The following is a 13,329-nucleotide window of genomic DNA, read 5'->3' on the forward strand; positions in this document are numbered from 1 at the left end:
CCCAGTGTACTCACTCCCTGTACCCCTCAATCCCAGTGTACTCACTCCCTGTACCCCTCAATCCCAGTGTACTCACTTCCTGTACCCCTCAATCCCAGTGTACTCACCCCCTGTACCCCTCAATCCCAGTGTACTCTATCCCTGTACCCCTCAATCCCAGTGTACTCGCTCCATGTACCCCTCAATCCCAGTGTACTCGCTCCCTGTACCCCTCAATCCCAGTGTACTCACTCCCTGTACCCCTCAATCCCAGTGTACTCACTCCCTGTACCCCTCAATCCCAGTGTAGTCCAGTCGTGTACCCCAGCCTCCATCCCTCCCCCACTCCATGTCCCTTCCTCCTGCCCCATGAACTCACCCATCCTCGGTGGAGTTGATAACGTCACAAATGTGGTTGAATTGAGCCCAGTCGGCAGTTTTCAGTGTTCCAATTGTGGCCTTCTCTGAAAAGCCAAGCGTTTCACCATTAAACTCAGTAACGAAAGAAACAATGACTGAATGTGTGGGCGGAGTCTCGAACAACACTGACTGCTCAGTGTTGGGTCTGGGCTCAAATCCAGGTGACTGTAATGAAAGCCTCTCTCTCTATCCTTTCACTCTCTGTTCAGTTCACAGTAAAGCAATGTTGAGGCAAACTCCATCCAGTCATAACTGAACCAAAACCCAGAGCAACACATCTCCCAATCAACAGCAACCTCATTCAGTCAGGGTGATGCATGGGTCCCGGTAATAACACAATGACACAGTAACACAACGTTAAGACACATTGTAGATAGGTAAATGGAAATTTAACCCCGTGCTGTACCTGCCCTGGGAGTGTTTGATGGGGACAGTGTAGAGGGAGCTTTACTCTGTATCTAACCCCGTGCTGTACCTGTCCTGGGAGTGTTTGATGGGGACAGTGTAGAGGGAGCTTTACCCTACCCTTCACCCTCCCTCTTTCTCCGTCATCATCCCTCTCACCCTCTTCCCTGCTCTCCAGTCCCCTGCCCTCACTCTATCCCTACACCCCCTCCCTGCCCTCTCCCTCTCTGCAACTAAGCAATAATGCAAATATTTCCATTTGGGATTTCAGATTCTGGCTGTGCCAGTCTCACACTCCCAGCAGGATTTTGAAAATAGCTCCGAGAATTCCCATTTCGTCCACTACCGTGATTTGGCTGTGACTGAATGGGAACAGTCACCTCCCCTCGGGAACCACCAGCTACCTCCCAGTTTTCATCACAGGCCAATCAGCAGCTCCTACTCAAACTCCCGCTCAGGCTGGGGAAAGGAGCATCTTCACCTCCCTGAACAACTCCATTCAGCGTTTGCTGGCTGCTCCCCACACACTGGCTTTAGCTGCAATATTTTATCACAGTCCAGCCTCCTGTCTTCTGCATTAATGACCAGGTAACAGAGGAGTCAAAACCTTCATAGGAGTCCTTAGCAGCTCAGGAGGTGGCCATTTGGCCCATCGAGTCCATGCCAGCTCTTTGTAGAGCAATCCAGTCAGCCCCATTCCCCGTACTCTGTCCCTTTTTCCCCTCAGCTGCCCGTCCCAATTCCCTTTTGAAATCATTCATCATCTCGGCTTCCACCCCCATCGTGGGCAGCGAGTTCCGGGTCATTACCACTCACTGCTTAAAACTGTTCTTCCCCCACACACCCCCAACCCCCCATATCTCTCACCCCAAACCTTAAACCTGTCCCCCCCCCCTAGTCCTTGTACAATTAGTGAATTGGAACCTAACCTAAACCTGTCTAAACCTCTGCCAAATCCCCCCTCAATCTCCTCTGCTCCAAGGAGAACAACCCCAGCTGCTCCAGCCCAACCTTGTCGCCAAAATCCCACATCCCTGGAACCATCCTGGTAAATCTCCTCCGCACCCTCTCAAGGAGCCGCTCATCCTTCCTAAAGTCTGGTGACCAGAACTGGACAGAACACTCCATTTGTGGCCTAACCAGAGCTTTATAAAATTTCAGCATGGCTTCCCTGCTCTTGTACTCATTGCCTCTGCTCATGAAGGCCACGGTCCCATATGCTTGGCTAGCTGCTCTCTCACTACATCGCGCCAGCTTCAGTGAGCTGGGCCGGGTTGGTAAAACTGGTCGGGGGTCAGGATCCGACGTGGGCAGGGCTGCTGCTGCTGGCCGCGTTCCTGGCCTGCGGGCAGCTGCTGGTCAGACCCACAGACGCCTGCCAGCAGTGGGCAGCACACTGGGACCAATCAGAATTCTACACAGGCTCTGGACTGCTGCCCGCTAGAATTCCCAATCCACAATGGCTTGGAGCACAGCTTCCCATTGGCCCTCCAGCATCAGGAGTCCTGCCCCCACCGCTGTCACTGATTGGATGATGAGCCCCCCCTCCCTGGCCTTTAATTGGACGGAGCATTGAAAATTGCGGTGGGCAAGTCTAAAGCAGGTCGTGCGGAGTCGGGACCCAGAAAAAGCCCCATTTCCGGTCCCCGACCCACGATTGAAAATCCAGGCCCTCTTGTCCCTGCACACTCTTAGAATCCTCTGTCTGTCTCCACTGGGAACCGTCTGTAAAGATATGCCAGTGACATACGGGTATTCGAGTGGTTAGATCAGCTCGACTAGTGATCCACAGACCTGGCTCATTTTATTATTCATTCTCAGGATGCGGGTGTCACTGGCAAGGCATGAATTAATTACCCATCCCTCTGTACCTGTCTGTCACCCCAGACCCACATCAACATGACTGATTCTTAACTGCCCTCTGAAGGATCCAGCAAAGTCCTCAGTTGTATCCAACCAGGGATGGGCAATAAGTGGTGACCCTTGTCAACAAGCCCACTCACTCCCTGACAATATAAATAGTATAGAAATAAAATACTGTGGATGCTGGAAATCTAAAATAAAAACAGAAAATTCTGGGGAAACTGAGCAGGTCAGACAGCAATCGTGGAGAGAGAAACAGAGTTAACGTTTCGAGTCAATGACCTTTCGCCAGAGCTGCAAGAAGTTAGAGATGTAATAGTTTCTTATCAACAATAGAGACATTTCATTTATGCATTGGCTGAGGGAGAAATATTGGCCAGGACAGTGGGGGGAACTCCCCTGCTCGTCTTCAAACTAGTACCAAGGGGTTTTTACATCCACCCCAGAGAACAGTTTGCTCCTCAGTTTAATGTCACATCTGAAAGATGGCTCCTCTGACAGTGCAGCACTCCCTTGGTACTGCAATGGAGTTTCAGTCTGAGCTACATGCTCAAGTCTGTGCATTGGAACTTGAGCCCACAACCTTCTGACCCAGGGGCATGACAGAGACACAGACAGAGATTAGCACTGAGTCACAACTGAGGCTTTACTCTTTATTTTGAACAATGAAGGAGCTGGCTGCTCTCTGTTAACTGTGTAAACAGGTCTCGGGGTAAGATCAGCATAAAAACAAATCTAGTGGCTCAGTGTTGCGTCAGTCCCCGCATCATTCTGATTTCAATCTCCTCATGCAAAACATATTAAAAACATGTTCCCGAGCCAGTGACAGAGCCTCTGAAACATGCCCCAGGGGAGAGGAGGAGCAGGGGAAGGGGCAAAAGAAATAAGCAAGTGAACCCGCAATGCTGCCCTCAGACGCAACAACTTGAATTGATATAGCACCTTTCATATCCCAAAGCATTTCACAGGAATGCAATCAGATGTAAAACTGACACTGAGAGCCAGTGGAGGAGGAGATATTAAGACAGGTGATCAAACACTTGTTTAAAAAGACTGATTCTACTCAAAGGAGGACAAAGAGAGGTGGAGAGGTTTAGGGAGAGAACCCCAGAGTTTAGGGCCCAGGCAGCTGAAGGCACAGCTACCAATGGTGGGTGAAGAAGAGGGGGATGCACTAATACTTGAAATGAAACACTTACACAGCAGGGGACTAACAGAATAGCTGCTTCAAAGAGCAAGCACAGGCACGATGGGCTGAATGGCCTCCTTCTGTGCTGAAGGTTATAGGATTTAATGTCATTTTTAATAAAATCATAAGAAATAGGAGCGGGTGCAGTGCCTTGAACCTACTCCTCCACTCAGTAAGATCGTGGCTGATCTGACTTTATCCTTAACTCCACTTTCCTGTTTGTTCCCCATAACCATTAACTCCCTTGTAGGTCAGAAATCTGTCTAACTCAGACTCGAATATATTCAATGGTTCAGTCTCTACTACTCTCTGCGGAAGAGAGTTCCACAGACTAAGGGCCCTCAGAGAAGAAATTCCTCCTCATCTCCATCTTAAATGGGAAATCCCTTATTTTTAAACTGTGCCCCCTCGTTCTAGATTCTAACATCCTCTCAGTATCCACCAGGTGAAGTCCCTTCAGGATCTTATATGTTTCAATAAGATCACCCCTCATTCTTCTAAACTCCAATGGGTACAGGTCCAAGCTGCTAACCTTTCCTCATAAGACAACCCCTTTACCCCAGGAATCAGCGAGTGAACCTTCTCTGAACAACTTCCAATGCAAGTATATCCCTTCTTAACTAAGGAAACCAAATCTGTGCACAGGTGTGGTCTCACAAATGCCCTGTACAGTTGTGACAAGACTTCCCTACTTTTATACTCCATCCCCCTTGCAATAAAGGCCAACATTCCATTTGCCTTCCTGATTACTTGCTGTAGCTGCATGCTAACTTTTAATGATTCATGTTCAAGGACACCCGGATCCCTCTGTACTGCAGCACCCTTTAGCCTCTCTCCATTTAAATAATATTCTGTTTTCCTATTCTTCCTGCCAAGATGGACAACCCCATTTTCCCACATCATACTCCATCTGGCAACTTTTTGCCCATTCACTTAACCTATCTACATCCCTTTGCAGACTCTTTGTATCCTCCTCACAACTTGCTTTTCTACCTATCTTTGTATCTTCAACAAATTTGGCTATAATACAGTTGGTCTTTCATCTAAGTCATTAATATAGAACTGTAAATAGTTGAGGCCCCAGCACTGATCCTTGTGCACTCCACTTGATACAGTTTACAAACCTGGAGGTGATCCATTTATCCGGACTCTCTGCTTCACGCTAGTGAACCAATCCTCCACCCATGCTAATATCTCACCCCCCAACACCGTGAACTCTTATCTTGTATCGTAACCTTTTATGTGGCACCTTATCAAAGCCTTTTTGGAAATCCAAAAACAGAACATCTACTGGTTCCCCTTTATCCAGCCTGCTTGTTACATCCTCAAAGAACTCTAATAAAACTGTCAAACACAATTTCCCTTTCACAAACCATGTTGACTCTGTCTGATTGTATTACGATTTTCTAAATTTCCTGCTACTACCTCCTTAACAGTGGGTTCTAGTATTTTCCTAATGACAGCTATTAGACTAACTGGCCTATAGCTTCCTGCTTTCTGTCTTCCTCCATTCTTGAATAGGGGTATTGCATTTGTGGTTTGTCTATCCACTGGGACCTTCCCAGAATCTAAGGAATTTTGGAAGATTACAACCAATACATCCGTTATCTCTGCAGCCACTTCTTTTAAGACCCTGGGATGCAGGCCATCAGGTCCTGGGGACTCGTCAGCCTTTAGTGCCATTAGTTTCCCTTATACCTTTTCTCTAGTGATCATGGTTGTTTTGAGTTCCCTCCTCCCTCTTGATTTTCTACAATTATTGGGTTGCTTTTAGTGTCTTTTACTGTGAAGACACGCAGAAAACATTTGTTCAATGTCACTGCCATTTCCCTGTTTCCCATTAATAATCCTCCAGTTTCACCCCCTAAGGGACTGAGAGATTTTCTTTCTGGTCTTTTGAGCAGCTTTTTGTCATCCCTCCATATATCTCCTTCATTGGGTCAATCTGATAATGTAGCTGTGAAGCACCCTTACTTTTACTACATTAAAGGCGTTATATAAATGCAAGTTTGCATTGTTCCTAAAACACTTTTCAAAACTTGTGTTTCAAAGAGAAAATGGTTGTTTCATTTCTCACACTGCTGACGAAGAGACCCAGAGAAATGATAAAGTGGCACTGAGTGCGACAGATGAGGGAACTTCCTTGGAGTTGGAATCAGAATTGTGTTGGGTGTGTGTTGGGACTAGTTTTGCACTGTGCTCATAAAGGATCAACACAGACTCACTGGGTAAAGTCCCTCCTCTGGGCTATAAACTTTTATGATGCGGCAGATAGTGTACAAGAAATCCACCCTTCCCCTGCCCACCACTCCTCCCCCCGGGGATTTGTCCGCCTGTTTTACCTTCCAAACACCCGTTCTGAAAGTTACGGATGGATTCCTGTTGTCTTAATTAGTAAAATTAGTTTTAAGATTAAGAAATTCAGTTCTAACTGGCTGCTCACCCATGGAATTGCACATGTGAAGACTAAGACCAGACTAAGTGTGGTCTTCAGATGGTGCAGGGTTAGAGGGTAGGTTATAACTGGTCTTGGGGACATCACTGTAACTCACTGCACATTTTAAAGTCATTTTTCTGTCCTTAATTATTCTAGGAATTTATAATGGAAACATATATGTTGACTTTAGAATAGAAAATGCCTATTTAAACTCGTCACACTGTAATTGCACCCATCTGCCAGCGGTGGCACTGCAGCAGGGGCATCAGGCTTGTGTTCTGGGGCCAGTTACACAGCAACACTAGTGTGGGCCCAGCTCCCATTCACTGAGCCGCATGGCTGGGGAGAGAATGAACAGTGTTCCAGACTGCAGCACTGCTGGGGTTTCCTCTCCCTCAGTTAGAGATGCTGAGATTAATTATTCAAAATGACCTCGGGATCAAGTTCCTGGTCTTCCTGGGAACTAGCATTTAAATAGCATCTTTCACATCCTTAGCAATCCCTAAAACACTAAGCAGAACATGTGTTGTTTTATTTACACACATCAAGGTCCAGGTAATCTGCTTTAAGTGATGTTGACTGAGGGATAAGTATTGACAAAGGCAGCGGGGAGAACTCTCACAGCTCTCTGACATGGGATCTTTTACATCTAAGTGAGAGGCTTTGTTTTATCCTCTCAGCCGAATGACAGCGCCTCCAGCAGTGCAGCACTCCCTCAGTCCTGTACTGGAGATTTTGAACTCACAACCTCCTGACTCTGAGATGAGAGAGCTACCCACTGAGCTAAAGATGACTCTAGGTGTTAGGACCTAGCCCTGAATTAGGACTCCTACAACGATATAGCAGGTTTAGCAGATCACGGATCGTCAACACTCCGAAGCCCACGTTTAAAATTATGTTGGGATATGAGCATCGCTGTGATCAGTGACCACCCCCACCCCCATTCTCAGCACTTCCTGTCAACCACTCAGTCCCTTCAGATCAGAAACCACGTCAGCAATGCCCAACAAACAGCTGCTGCACGTCACTCAGCAACCTAAACACAGCTGTGTACTTCTTAACAAGGCTTTTACTAACACTTCATAACAATTTGTTATTAAAGCAATTCTATTTTGGGATTTTCTTATCTTCCACCTGATGATGCCTTGAATGGAGATGGTGCGCCATCAGGTAAAGACACTCCCTCCAGTGTTGGCCCTGGCTCAGTGGGTAACACTCCTGCCTCTGAGACAGGAAGTTCTGGGCTCAAGTCCCATTCCAGATGGTCAAGCACATAATGAAGGCTGGGTAGTCCCAATGTAGAACCGACCGAGGGAGTGCTGCGCTGTCAGAGATAACACCATTTTAGGTGAGACATTAAACAAAAGCACTGTGTGCCTCCTCCGGTGGACGATTTGAAGGAGTGCTGTGAGTTCTCCTGCTGTCCTATTCTATATTTATCCCTCAATATCCCTCAATAGTCTAGCTGAATGTATATGAAGGACTGAAGTTGCTATTTGTTGACACAGTCATTATCATGTTGCCATTCGTGGGAGTTGCTGTGCACAGGTTGGCTGCTAAGTTACTCCATTACATCCATGACTTCAGTTCAAAAAAGTACTTAATTGGCCAAAAGTGATTTGGAATATTCTGAAGTTGTGAAAATATGCAATGTAAATCAATCTATCTTCACAGCATCCCATTGCGCTTGCTCATTGCTATTTTGTGGGCAGTTGTAACCCTGTGCTGTATCTATCCTAGGAGAGTTTGATGGGGACAGTGTACAGGGAGCTTTACTCTGTATCTAACCCCGTGCTGTACCTGTCCTGGGAGTGTTTGATGAGGACAGTGTAGAGGGAGCTTTACTCTGTATCTAACCCCGTGCTGTACCTGCCCTGGGAGTGTTTGAGGGAGACAGTGTAGAAGGAGCTTTACTCTGTATCTAACCCCGTGCTGTACCTGCCCTGGAAGTGTTTGATGGGGACAGTGTAGAGGGAGCTTTACCCTGTATCTAACCCCGTGCTGTACCTGTTCTGGGAGTGTTTGATGGGGACAGTGTAGAGGGAGCTTTACTCTGTATCTAACCCTGTGCTGTACCTGTCCTGGGAGTGTTTGATGGGGACAGTATAGAGGGAGCTTTACTCTGTATCTAACCCCGTGCTGTACCTGTCCTGGGAGTGTTTGATGGGGACAGTGTAGAGGGAGCTTTATGCTGTATCTAACCCCGTGCTGTACCTGACTGGGCTGATTGATCCTGAAGGTATCATCCATTTATTGGTACTATATCTCTCCTGTAATTCACTAAAGATACAATTTGACATGTATCCATAAAATTTGAGACTGCACCTTTCCAAAGACTTGGACTATCACCTGGCACCACAGATAAACATCACAGCTTTTGGTATCCAAAACAAAAAACAGAGACTGATGTAAACACAGGTGAACCCAAAACACTGAACATTCTGTGACATCCTCAGGTGCTGACACTCTGCTGTGCATTTGCATATTTAGTTAATGATAGATTCTGCACCATGGTTTTAAAGCCTGCATTTTTACCCAATAAATATTGCAGCACCAATAAATCACTCATAAAATCACCAGATCTGCCAGCACTGTTTAACTTCTCAGTTCTAAGGGATGCAGGAAGTGTTGTGAAAGGCACAGACTGTATTTGAGGCTGAGTTGTTCAAGATCTCAGCAAGCTCAAAGCTTTTTAACTTAATATATTCATGACTAGAATGAAGAAATGGGGAGTTATTTGTTCATGTTTATAGGTGGTGCTAAGTTAGGAGTGCAGTAAGTTGTGTGGTTGGGAGCGAGAAATTACAAAAGGCCAGAGAGAGACTGAGTGGGGAAAAACTGTGGCAGACGGGGAAGTGTGAAGTGAAGACTTTGGACCTGAGACAAATCAAAATATTTCCTTCATGGCGAGAGACGAGAAGGACAGGAAGAACAAAGGGGTGTGGGTGTCATTGTAAACACATCGCTAAAAGCTGGCTCATGGGTACAAATGATCATCACAAAGGCTGATGGAACATTGGTCTTCATCTCAAAGGGGTTTGGAATTGGGAAGAGTTGAGAGCTCTGTTTGGACCCCATCTGGAGTAACCATGTCCTGGGTCCCCGCACCTCAGGAAGGACATATCGGCCTAGGTGAGCACGCAGCACAGATTCACCAGAATTATAACAGGCTTAAAGGTTAAATTATGGGGCAGGTTGCATAAACATAGTTTATATTCTCTTGAGTGTAGACCTAATTCAGGTACTTAAATTGATTCGAAGATCTGAAAGGGGTAAATGCTGAGAAAGCATTTCCTCTGGTGGGAGGGGAGTCCAGAGCAAGGGGGGTGCAGAACTTTAAAATTCACGCCAGGCTGTCCAGGGCTGATGTCAGGAAGCCCATCTTCACACAAAGGGGCAGTGGGAATCTGGAACTCTCCCCAACATAAAAGCCAATGGAGACTGGAGGACAATTGGAATTGTCAAGACAGAGACAACTGGATTTTTATTTGCTAAGGGCCAGGGGTCAAAATAATTTCTTTTACCGAGGACTCCTCTTGAAAGTTTCTCGAGGGTGTATTTTATTTATTTTGGGGGCTACTTTTTGGTTTTCAGGGCCTCCTTTTCCATTGTCACTAACTCCTTGATTGGGTGATGCAGTCACGTGGTAACATTAGGGCTGTTTAGTTGGACAGAGCTTGAGTGTTGCTGAAAAGAGACATATTGCAGCTTTTCGTCTTACACTCATCAGGACACTCACAAGAATACCAATATAATGGGGAAAACAACACTTACACTGTATGTGAAGAGAGTGCTGATTGGTTGGCAAGTGGTGTTGCATGGAGAATGCACCACTAATGGTGACTTGACAGTTAACTGCCAAGCTGCCTGGTTTAAATTTCTTCCACCCCCCCCCCACCCCCGGCAGTCTCCCCCCCCCCCGCCCCCGGCAGTCTCCCCCCGCCCCCCCTGCAGTCTCCCCCCAGCAGTCTCCCCCCCGCCCCCCGGCAGTGTCCCGCCCCCCCCCCCTCCCCCTCCCCCCCCACGCCCCCCGGCAGTGTCTCTCAGCTCTGCCGCTCCGATGCTCAGCTTGATGCGGGTCCATTCGGCTTTTTACTGCTCGGTGCTCCTCCGATCACAGGTTGTTTCTCTCCTGCACCTGCTGTGCTCTGAGTATCAGCAGCAAACACGGGAGAGAGAGAGAGAGAGAGAGCGAGAGACAGCCTGCGCTTGGAGGGCATGTCCTCACAGGTTCTGTCACTTCAACGCATGGGGGCAATTTTTCTCTCATTGGTTGCCCTGGTGGTAGAATTTTCCAGGGCTTTTGAGGGTGAGTTTGCTCACTGGCCCTGTATTTTGGACCCTGGCAAGGGAATTGAGATAAAGGATTTGAATTGAATGACAGAAGGGACTCGAGGGGCTGAGAGTGCAATATGTTTGTTTCCATGTAAAATTGCAACCAAGCATTTTAACGCTTTAGACATACAGTCACTGATTTAATGTAGGGAAACACTGTAGCCAATATGAACACAGCAAGATCCCTGAAACAAGAGCAGAAGGTGCTACAAAGACTCTGCAGTCCTGGCAGCATCAATGGAGAGAGAAACAAATGTTAACATTGAGTCCAATATAACACTTCTTTGGAACCCAAAGTCATATTGGACATTAAGCGTGTTAACTTGGTTCCTCTCTCCACAGGTGATGTCAGACTTGCTGAGTTTTACCAGCACTTGCTGTTTTTATTTCAGATTTCCAGCATCCACAGTATTTTACTTTTATTTAAGATCTCAGCACCAGCAGGAGAGAAGAATACACATGGTTATAGGATTCCTGATTCAGTGATCGTCCTGTGAGATTTTACATCCAGCTCAAAGAGCAGATGTGATAGTGGTTTATGGTCTGATCTGAAAATGGGCACCTCTGACAGTGCAGCACTCCGTCAGTACTGACCCTCCGACAGTGCAGCACTCCCTCAGTACTGACCCTCTGACAGTGCAGCGCTCCCTCAGTACTGACCCTCTGACAGTGCAGCACTCCCTCAGTACTGACCCTCTGACAGTGCAGCACTCCCTCAGTACTGACCCTCTGACATTGCAGCACTCCCTCAGTACTGACTCTCTGACAGTGCAGCACTCCCTCAGTACTGACCCTCCGGCAGTGCAGCACTCCCTCAGTACTGACCCTCCGACAGTGCAGCACTCCCTCAGTACTGACCCTCTGACAGTGCAGCGCTCCCTCAGTACTGACCCTCTGACAGTGCAGCACTCCCTCAGTACTGACCCTCCGGCAGTGCAGCACTCCCTCAGTACTGACCCTCCGACAGTGCAGCGCTCCCTCAGTACTGACCCTCTGACAGTGCAGCACTCCCTCAGTACTGACCCTCTGACAGTGCGGCACTCCCTCAGTACTGACCCTCCGACAGTGCAGCACTCCCTCAGTACTGACCCTCTGACAGTGCAGGGCTCCCTCAGTACTGACCCTCTGACAGTGCGGCACTCCCTCAGTACTGACCCTCCGACAGTGCAGCACTCCCTCAGTACTGACCCTCTGACAGTGCGGCACTCCCTCAGTACTGACCCTCCGACAGTGCAGCACTCCCTCAGTACTGACCCTCCGACAGTGCAGGGCTCCCTCAGTACTGACCCTCCGACAGTGCAGCACTCCCTCAGTACTGACCCTCCGGCAGTGCAGCACTCCCTCAGTACTGACCCTCCGACAGTGCAGCGCTCCCTCAGTACTGACCCTCTGACAGTGCAGCACTCCCTCAGTACTGACCCTCTGACAGTGCGGCACTCCCTCAGTACTGACCCTCCGACAGTGCAGCACTCCCTCAGTACTGACCCTCTGACAGTGCAGGGCTCCCTCAGTACTGACCCTCTGACAGTGCGGCACTCCCTCAGTACTGACCCTCCGACAGTGCAGCACTCCCTCAGTACTGACCCTCTGACAGTGCGGCACTCCCTCAGTACTGACCCTCTGACAGTGCAGCACTCCCTCAGTACTGACCCTCTGACAGTGCGGCACTCCCTCAGTACTGACCCTCCGACAGTGCAGCACTCCCTCAGTACTGACCCTCTGACAGTGCAGCACTCCCTCAGTACTGACCGTCCGACAGTGCAGCACTCCCTCAGTACTGACCCTCTGACAGTGCAGCACTCCCTCAGTACTGACCCTCCGACAGTGCGGCACTCCCTCAGTACTGACCCTCCGGCAGTGCAGCACTCCCTCAGTACTGACCCTCCGGCAGTGCAGCACTCCCTCAGTACTGACCCTCCGGCAGTGCGGGGCTGTGTGTGGTCTGTAGGGCAGGTTCTGTGGGGATTGTTTTGTTTTTCTCGGGTCCCCGGATTCGGGTTTGGACCCAGATTCCTGGAGGTGAGTTTTTCCCCCGATTGTTTCTCGAAGTCACTAAAACGGAAAGAAATTGGGATTGACTCCGGGAGCCGGACCCCCCCCGGATCCCGGATCCCGGTCCCGATCCCGGACTTACCGACCAATCTGCCGCTCCGGCTGCTGAACGGATCCTTGGCCGATTTCCCGAACGCCATCTCCCCGGAACCGGAGCGACTGAGTCCGGGAGCGGAGCCTGAAACCCGGAGTGAGACAGAGAGACTCCGGGTGTGAGGGAGGCTCCGGGAGTGAGGGAGGTGGAGACTCCGGGAGTGAGGGAGGTGGAGACTCCGGGAGTGAGGGAGGCTCCGGGAGTGAGGGAGACTCCGGGAGTGAGGGAGGTGGAGACTCCGGGAGTGAGGGAGGTGGAGACTCCGGGTGAGGGAGGTGGAGACTCCGGGAGTGAGGGAGGCTCCGGGAGTGAGGGGGGTGGAGACTCCGGGAGTGAGGGAGACTCCGGGAGTGAGGGAGACTCCGGGAGTGAGGGAGGTGGAGACTCTGGGAGTGAGGGAGGTGGAGACTCCGGGAGTGAGGGAGGTGGAGACTCCGGGAGTGAGGGAGGTGGAGACTCCGGGTGTGAGGGAGACTCCGGGTGTGAGGGAGACTCCGGGAATGAGGGAGGTGGAGACTCCGGGTGTGAGGGAGACTCCGGGTGTGAGGGAGACTC

At 49.2% G+C, this 13,329-nt stretch overlaps 1 protein-coding gene across 1 annotated transcript in view; it reads right to left on the bottom strand.

Annotated features, from left to right (window-relative positions):
- Nucleotides 1-12,854, bottom strand: part of LOC144699544 (TOM1-like protein 1) — a 30,778-nt gene extending 17,924 nt beyond the window's left edge. Inside the window, 2 exon segments of the mRNA XM_078570589.1 lie at nt 359-443; nt 12,763-12,854. Coding sequence (XP_078426715.1) covers nt 359-443; nt 12,763-12,820 — 143 coding nt within the window. The 5' untranslated portion in view covers nt 12,821-12,854.
- Between the last annotated feature and the right edge of the window lie 475 nt (nt 12,855-13,329).

The sequence above is a fragment of the Cetorhinus maximus genome, chromosome 24, assembly GCF_964194155.1.
Source record: "Cetorhinus maximus chromosome 24, sCetMax3.hap1.1, whole genome shotgun sequence".
In the NCBI taxonomy this organism is placed as follows: Eukaryota; Metazoa; Chordata; class Chondrichthyes; order Lamniformes; family Cetorhinidae; genus Cetorhinus; species Cetorhinus maximus.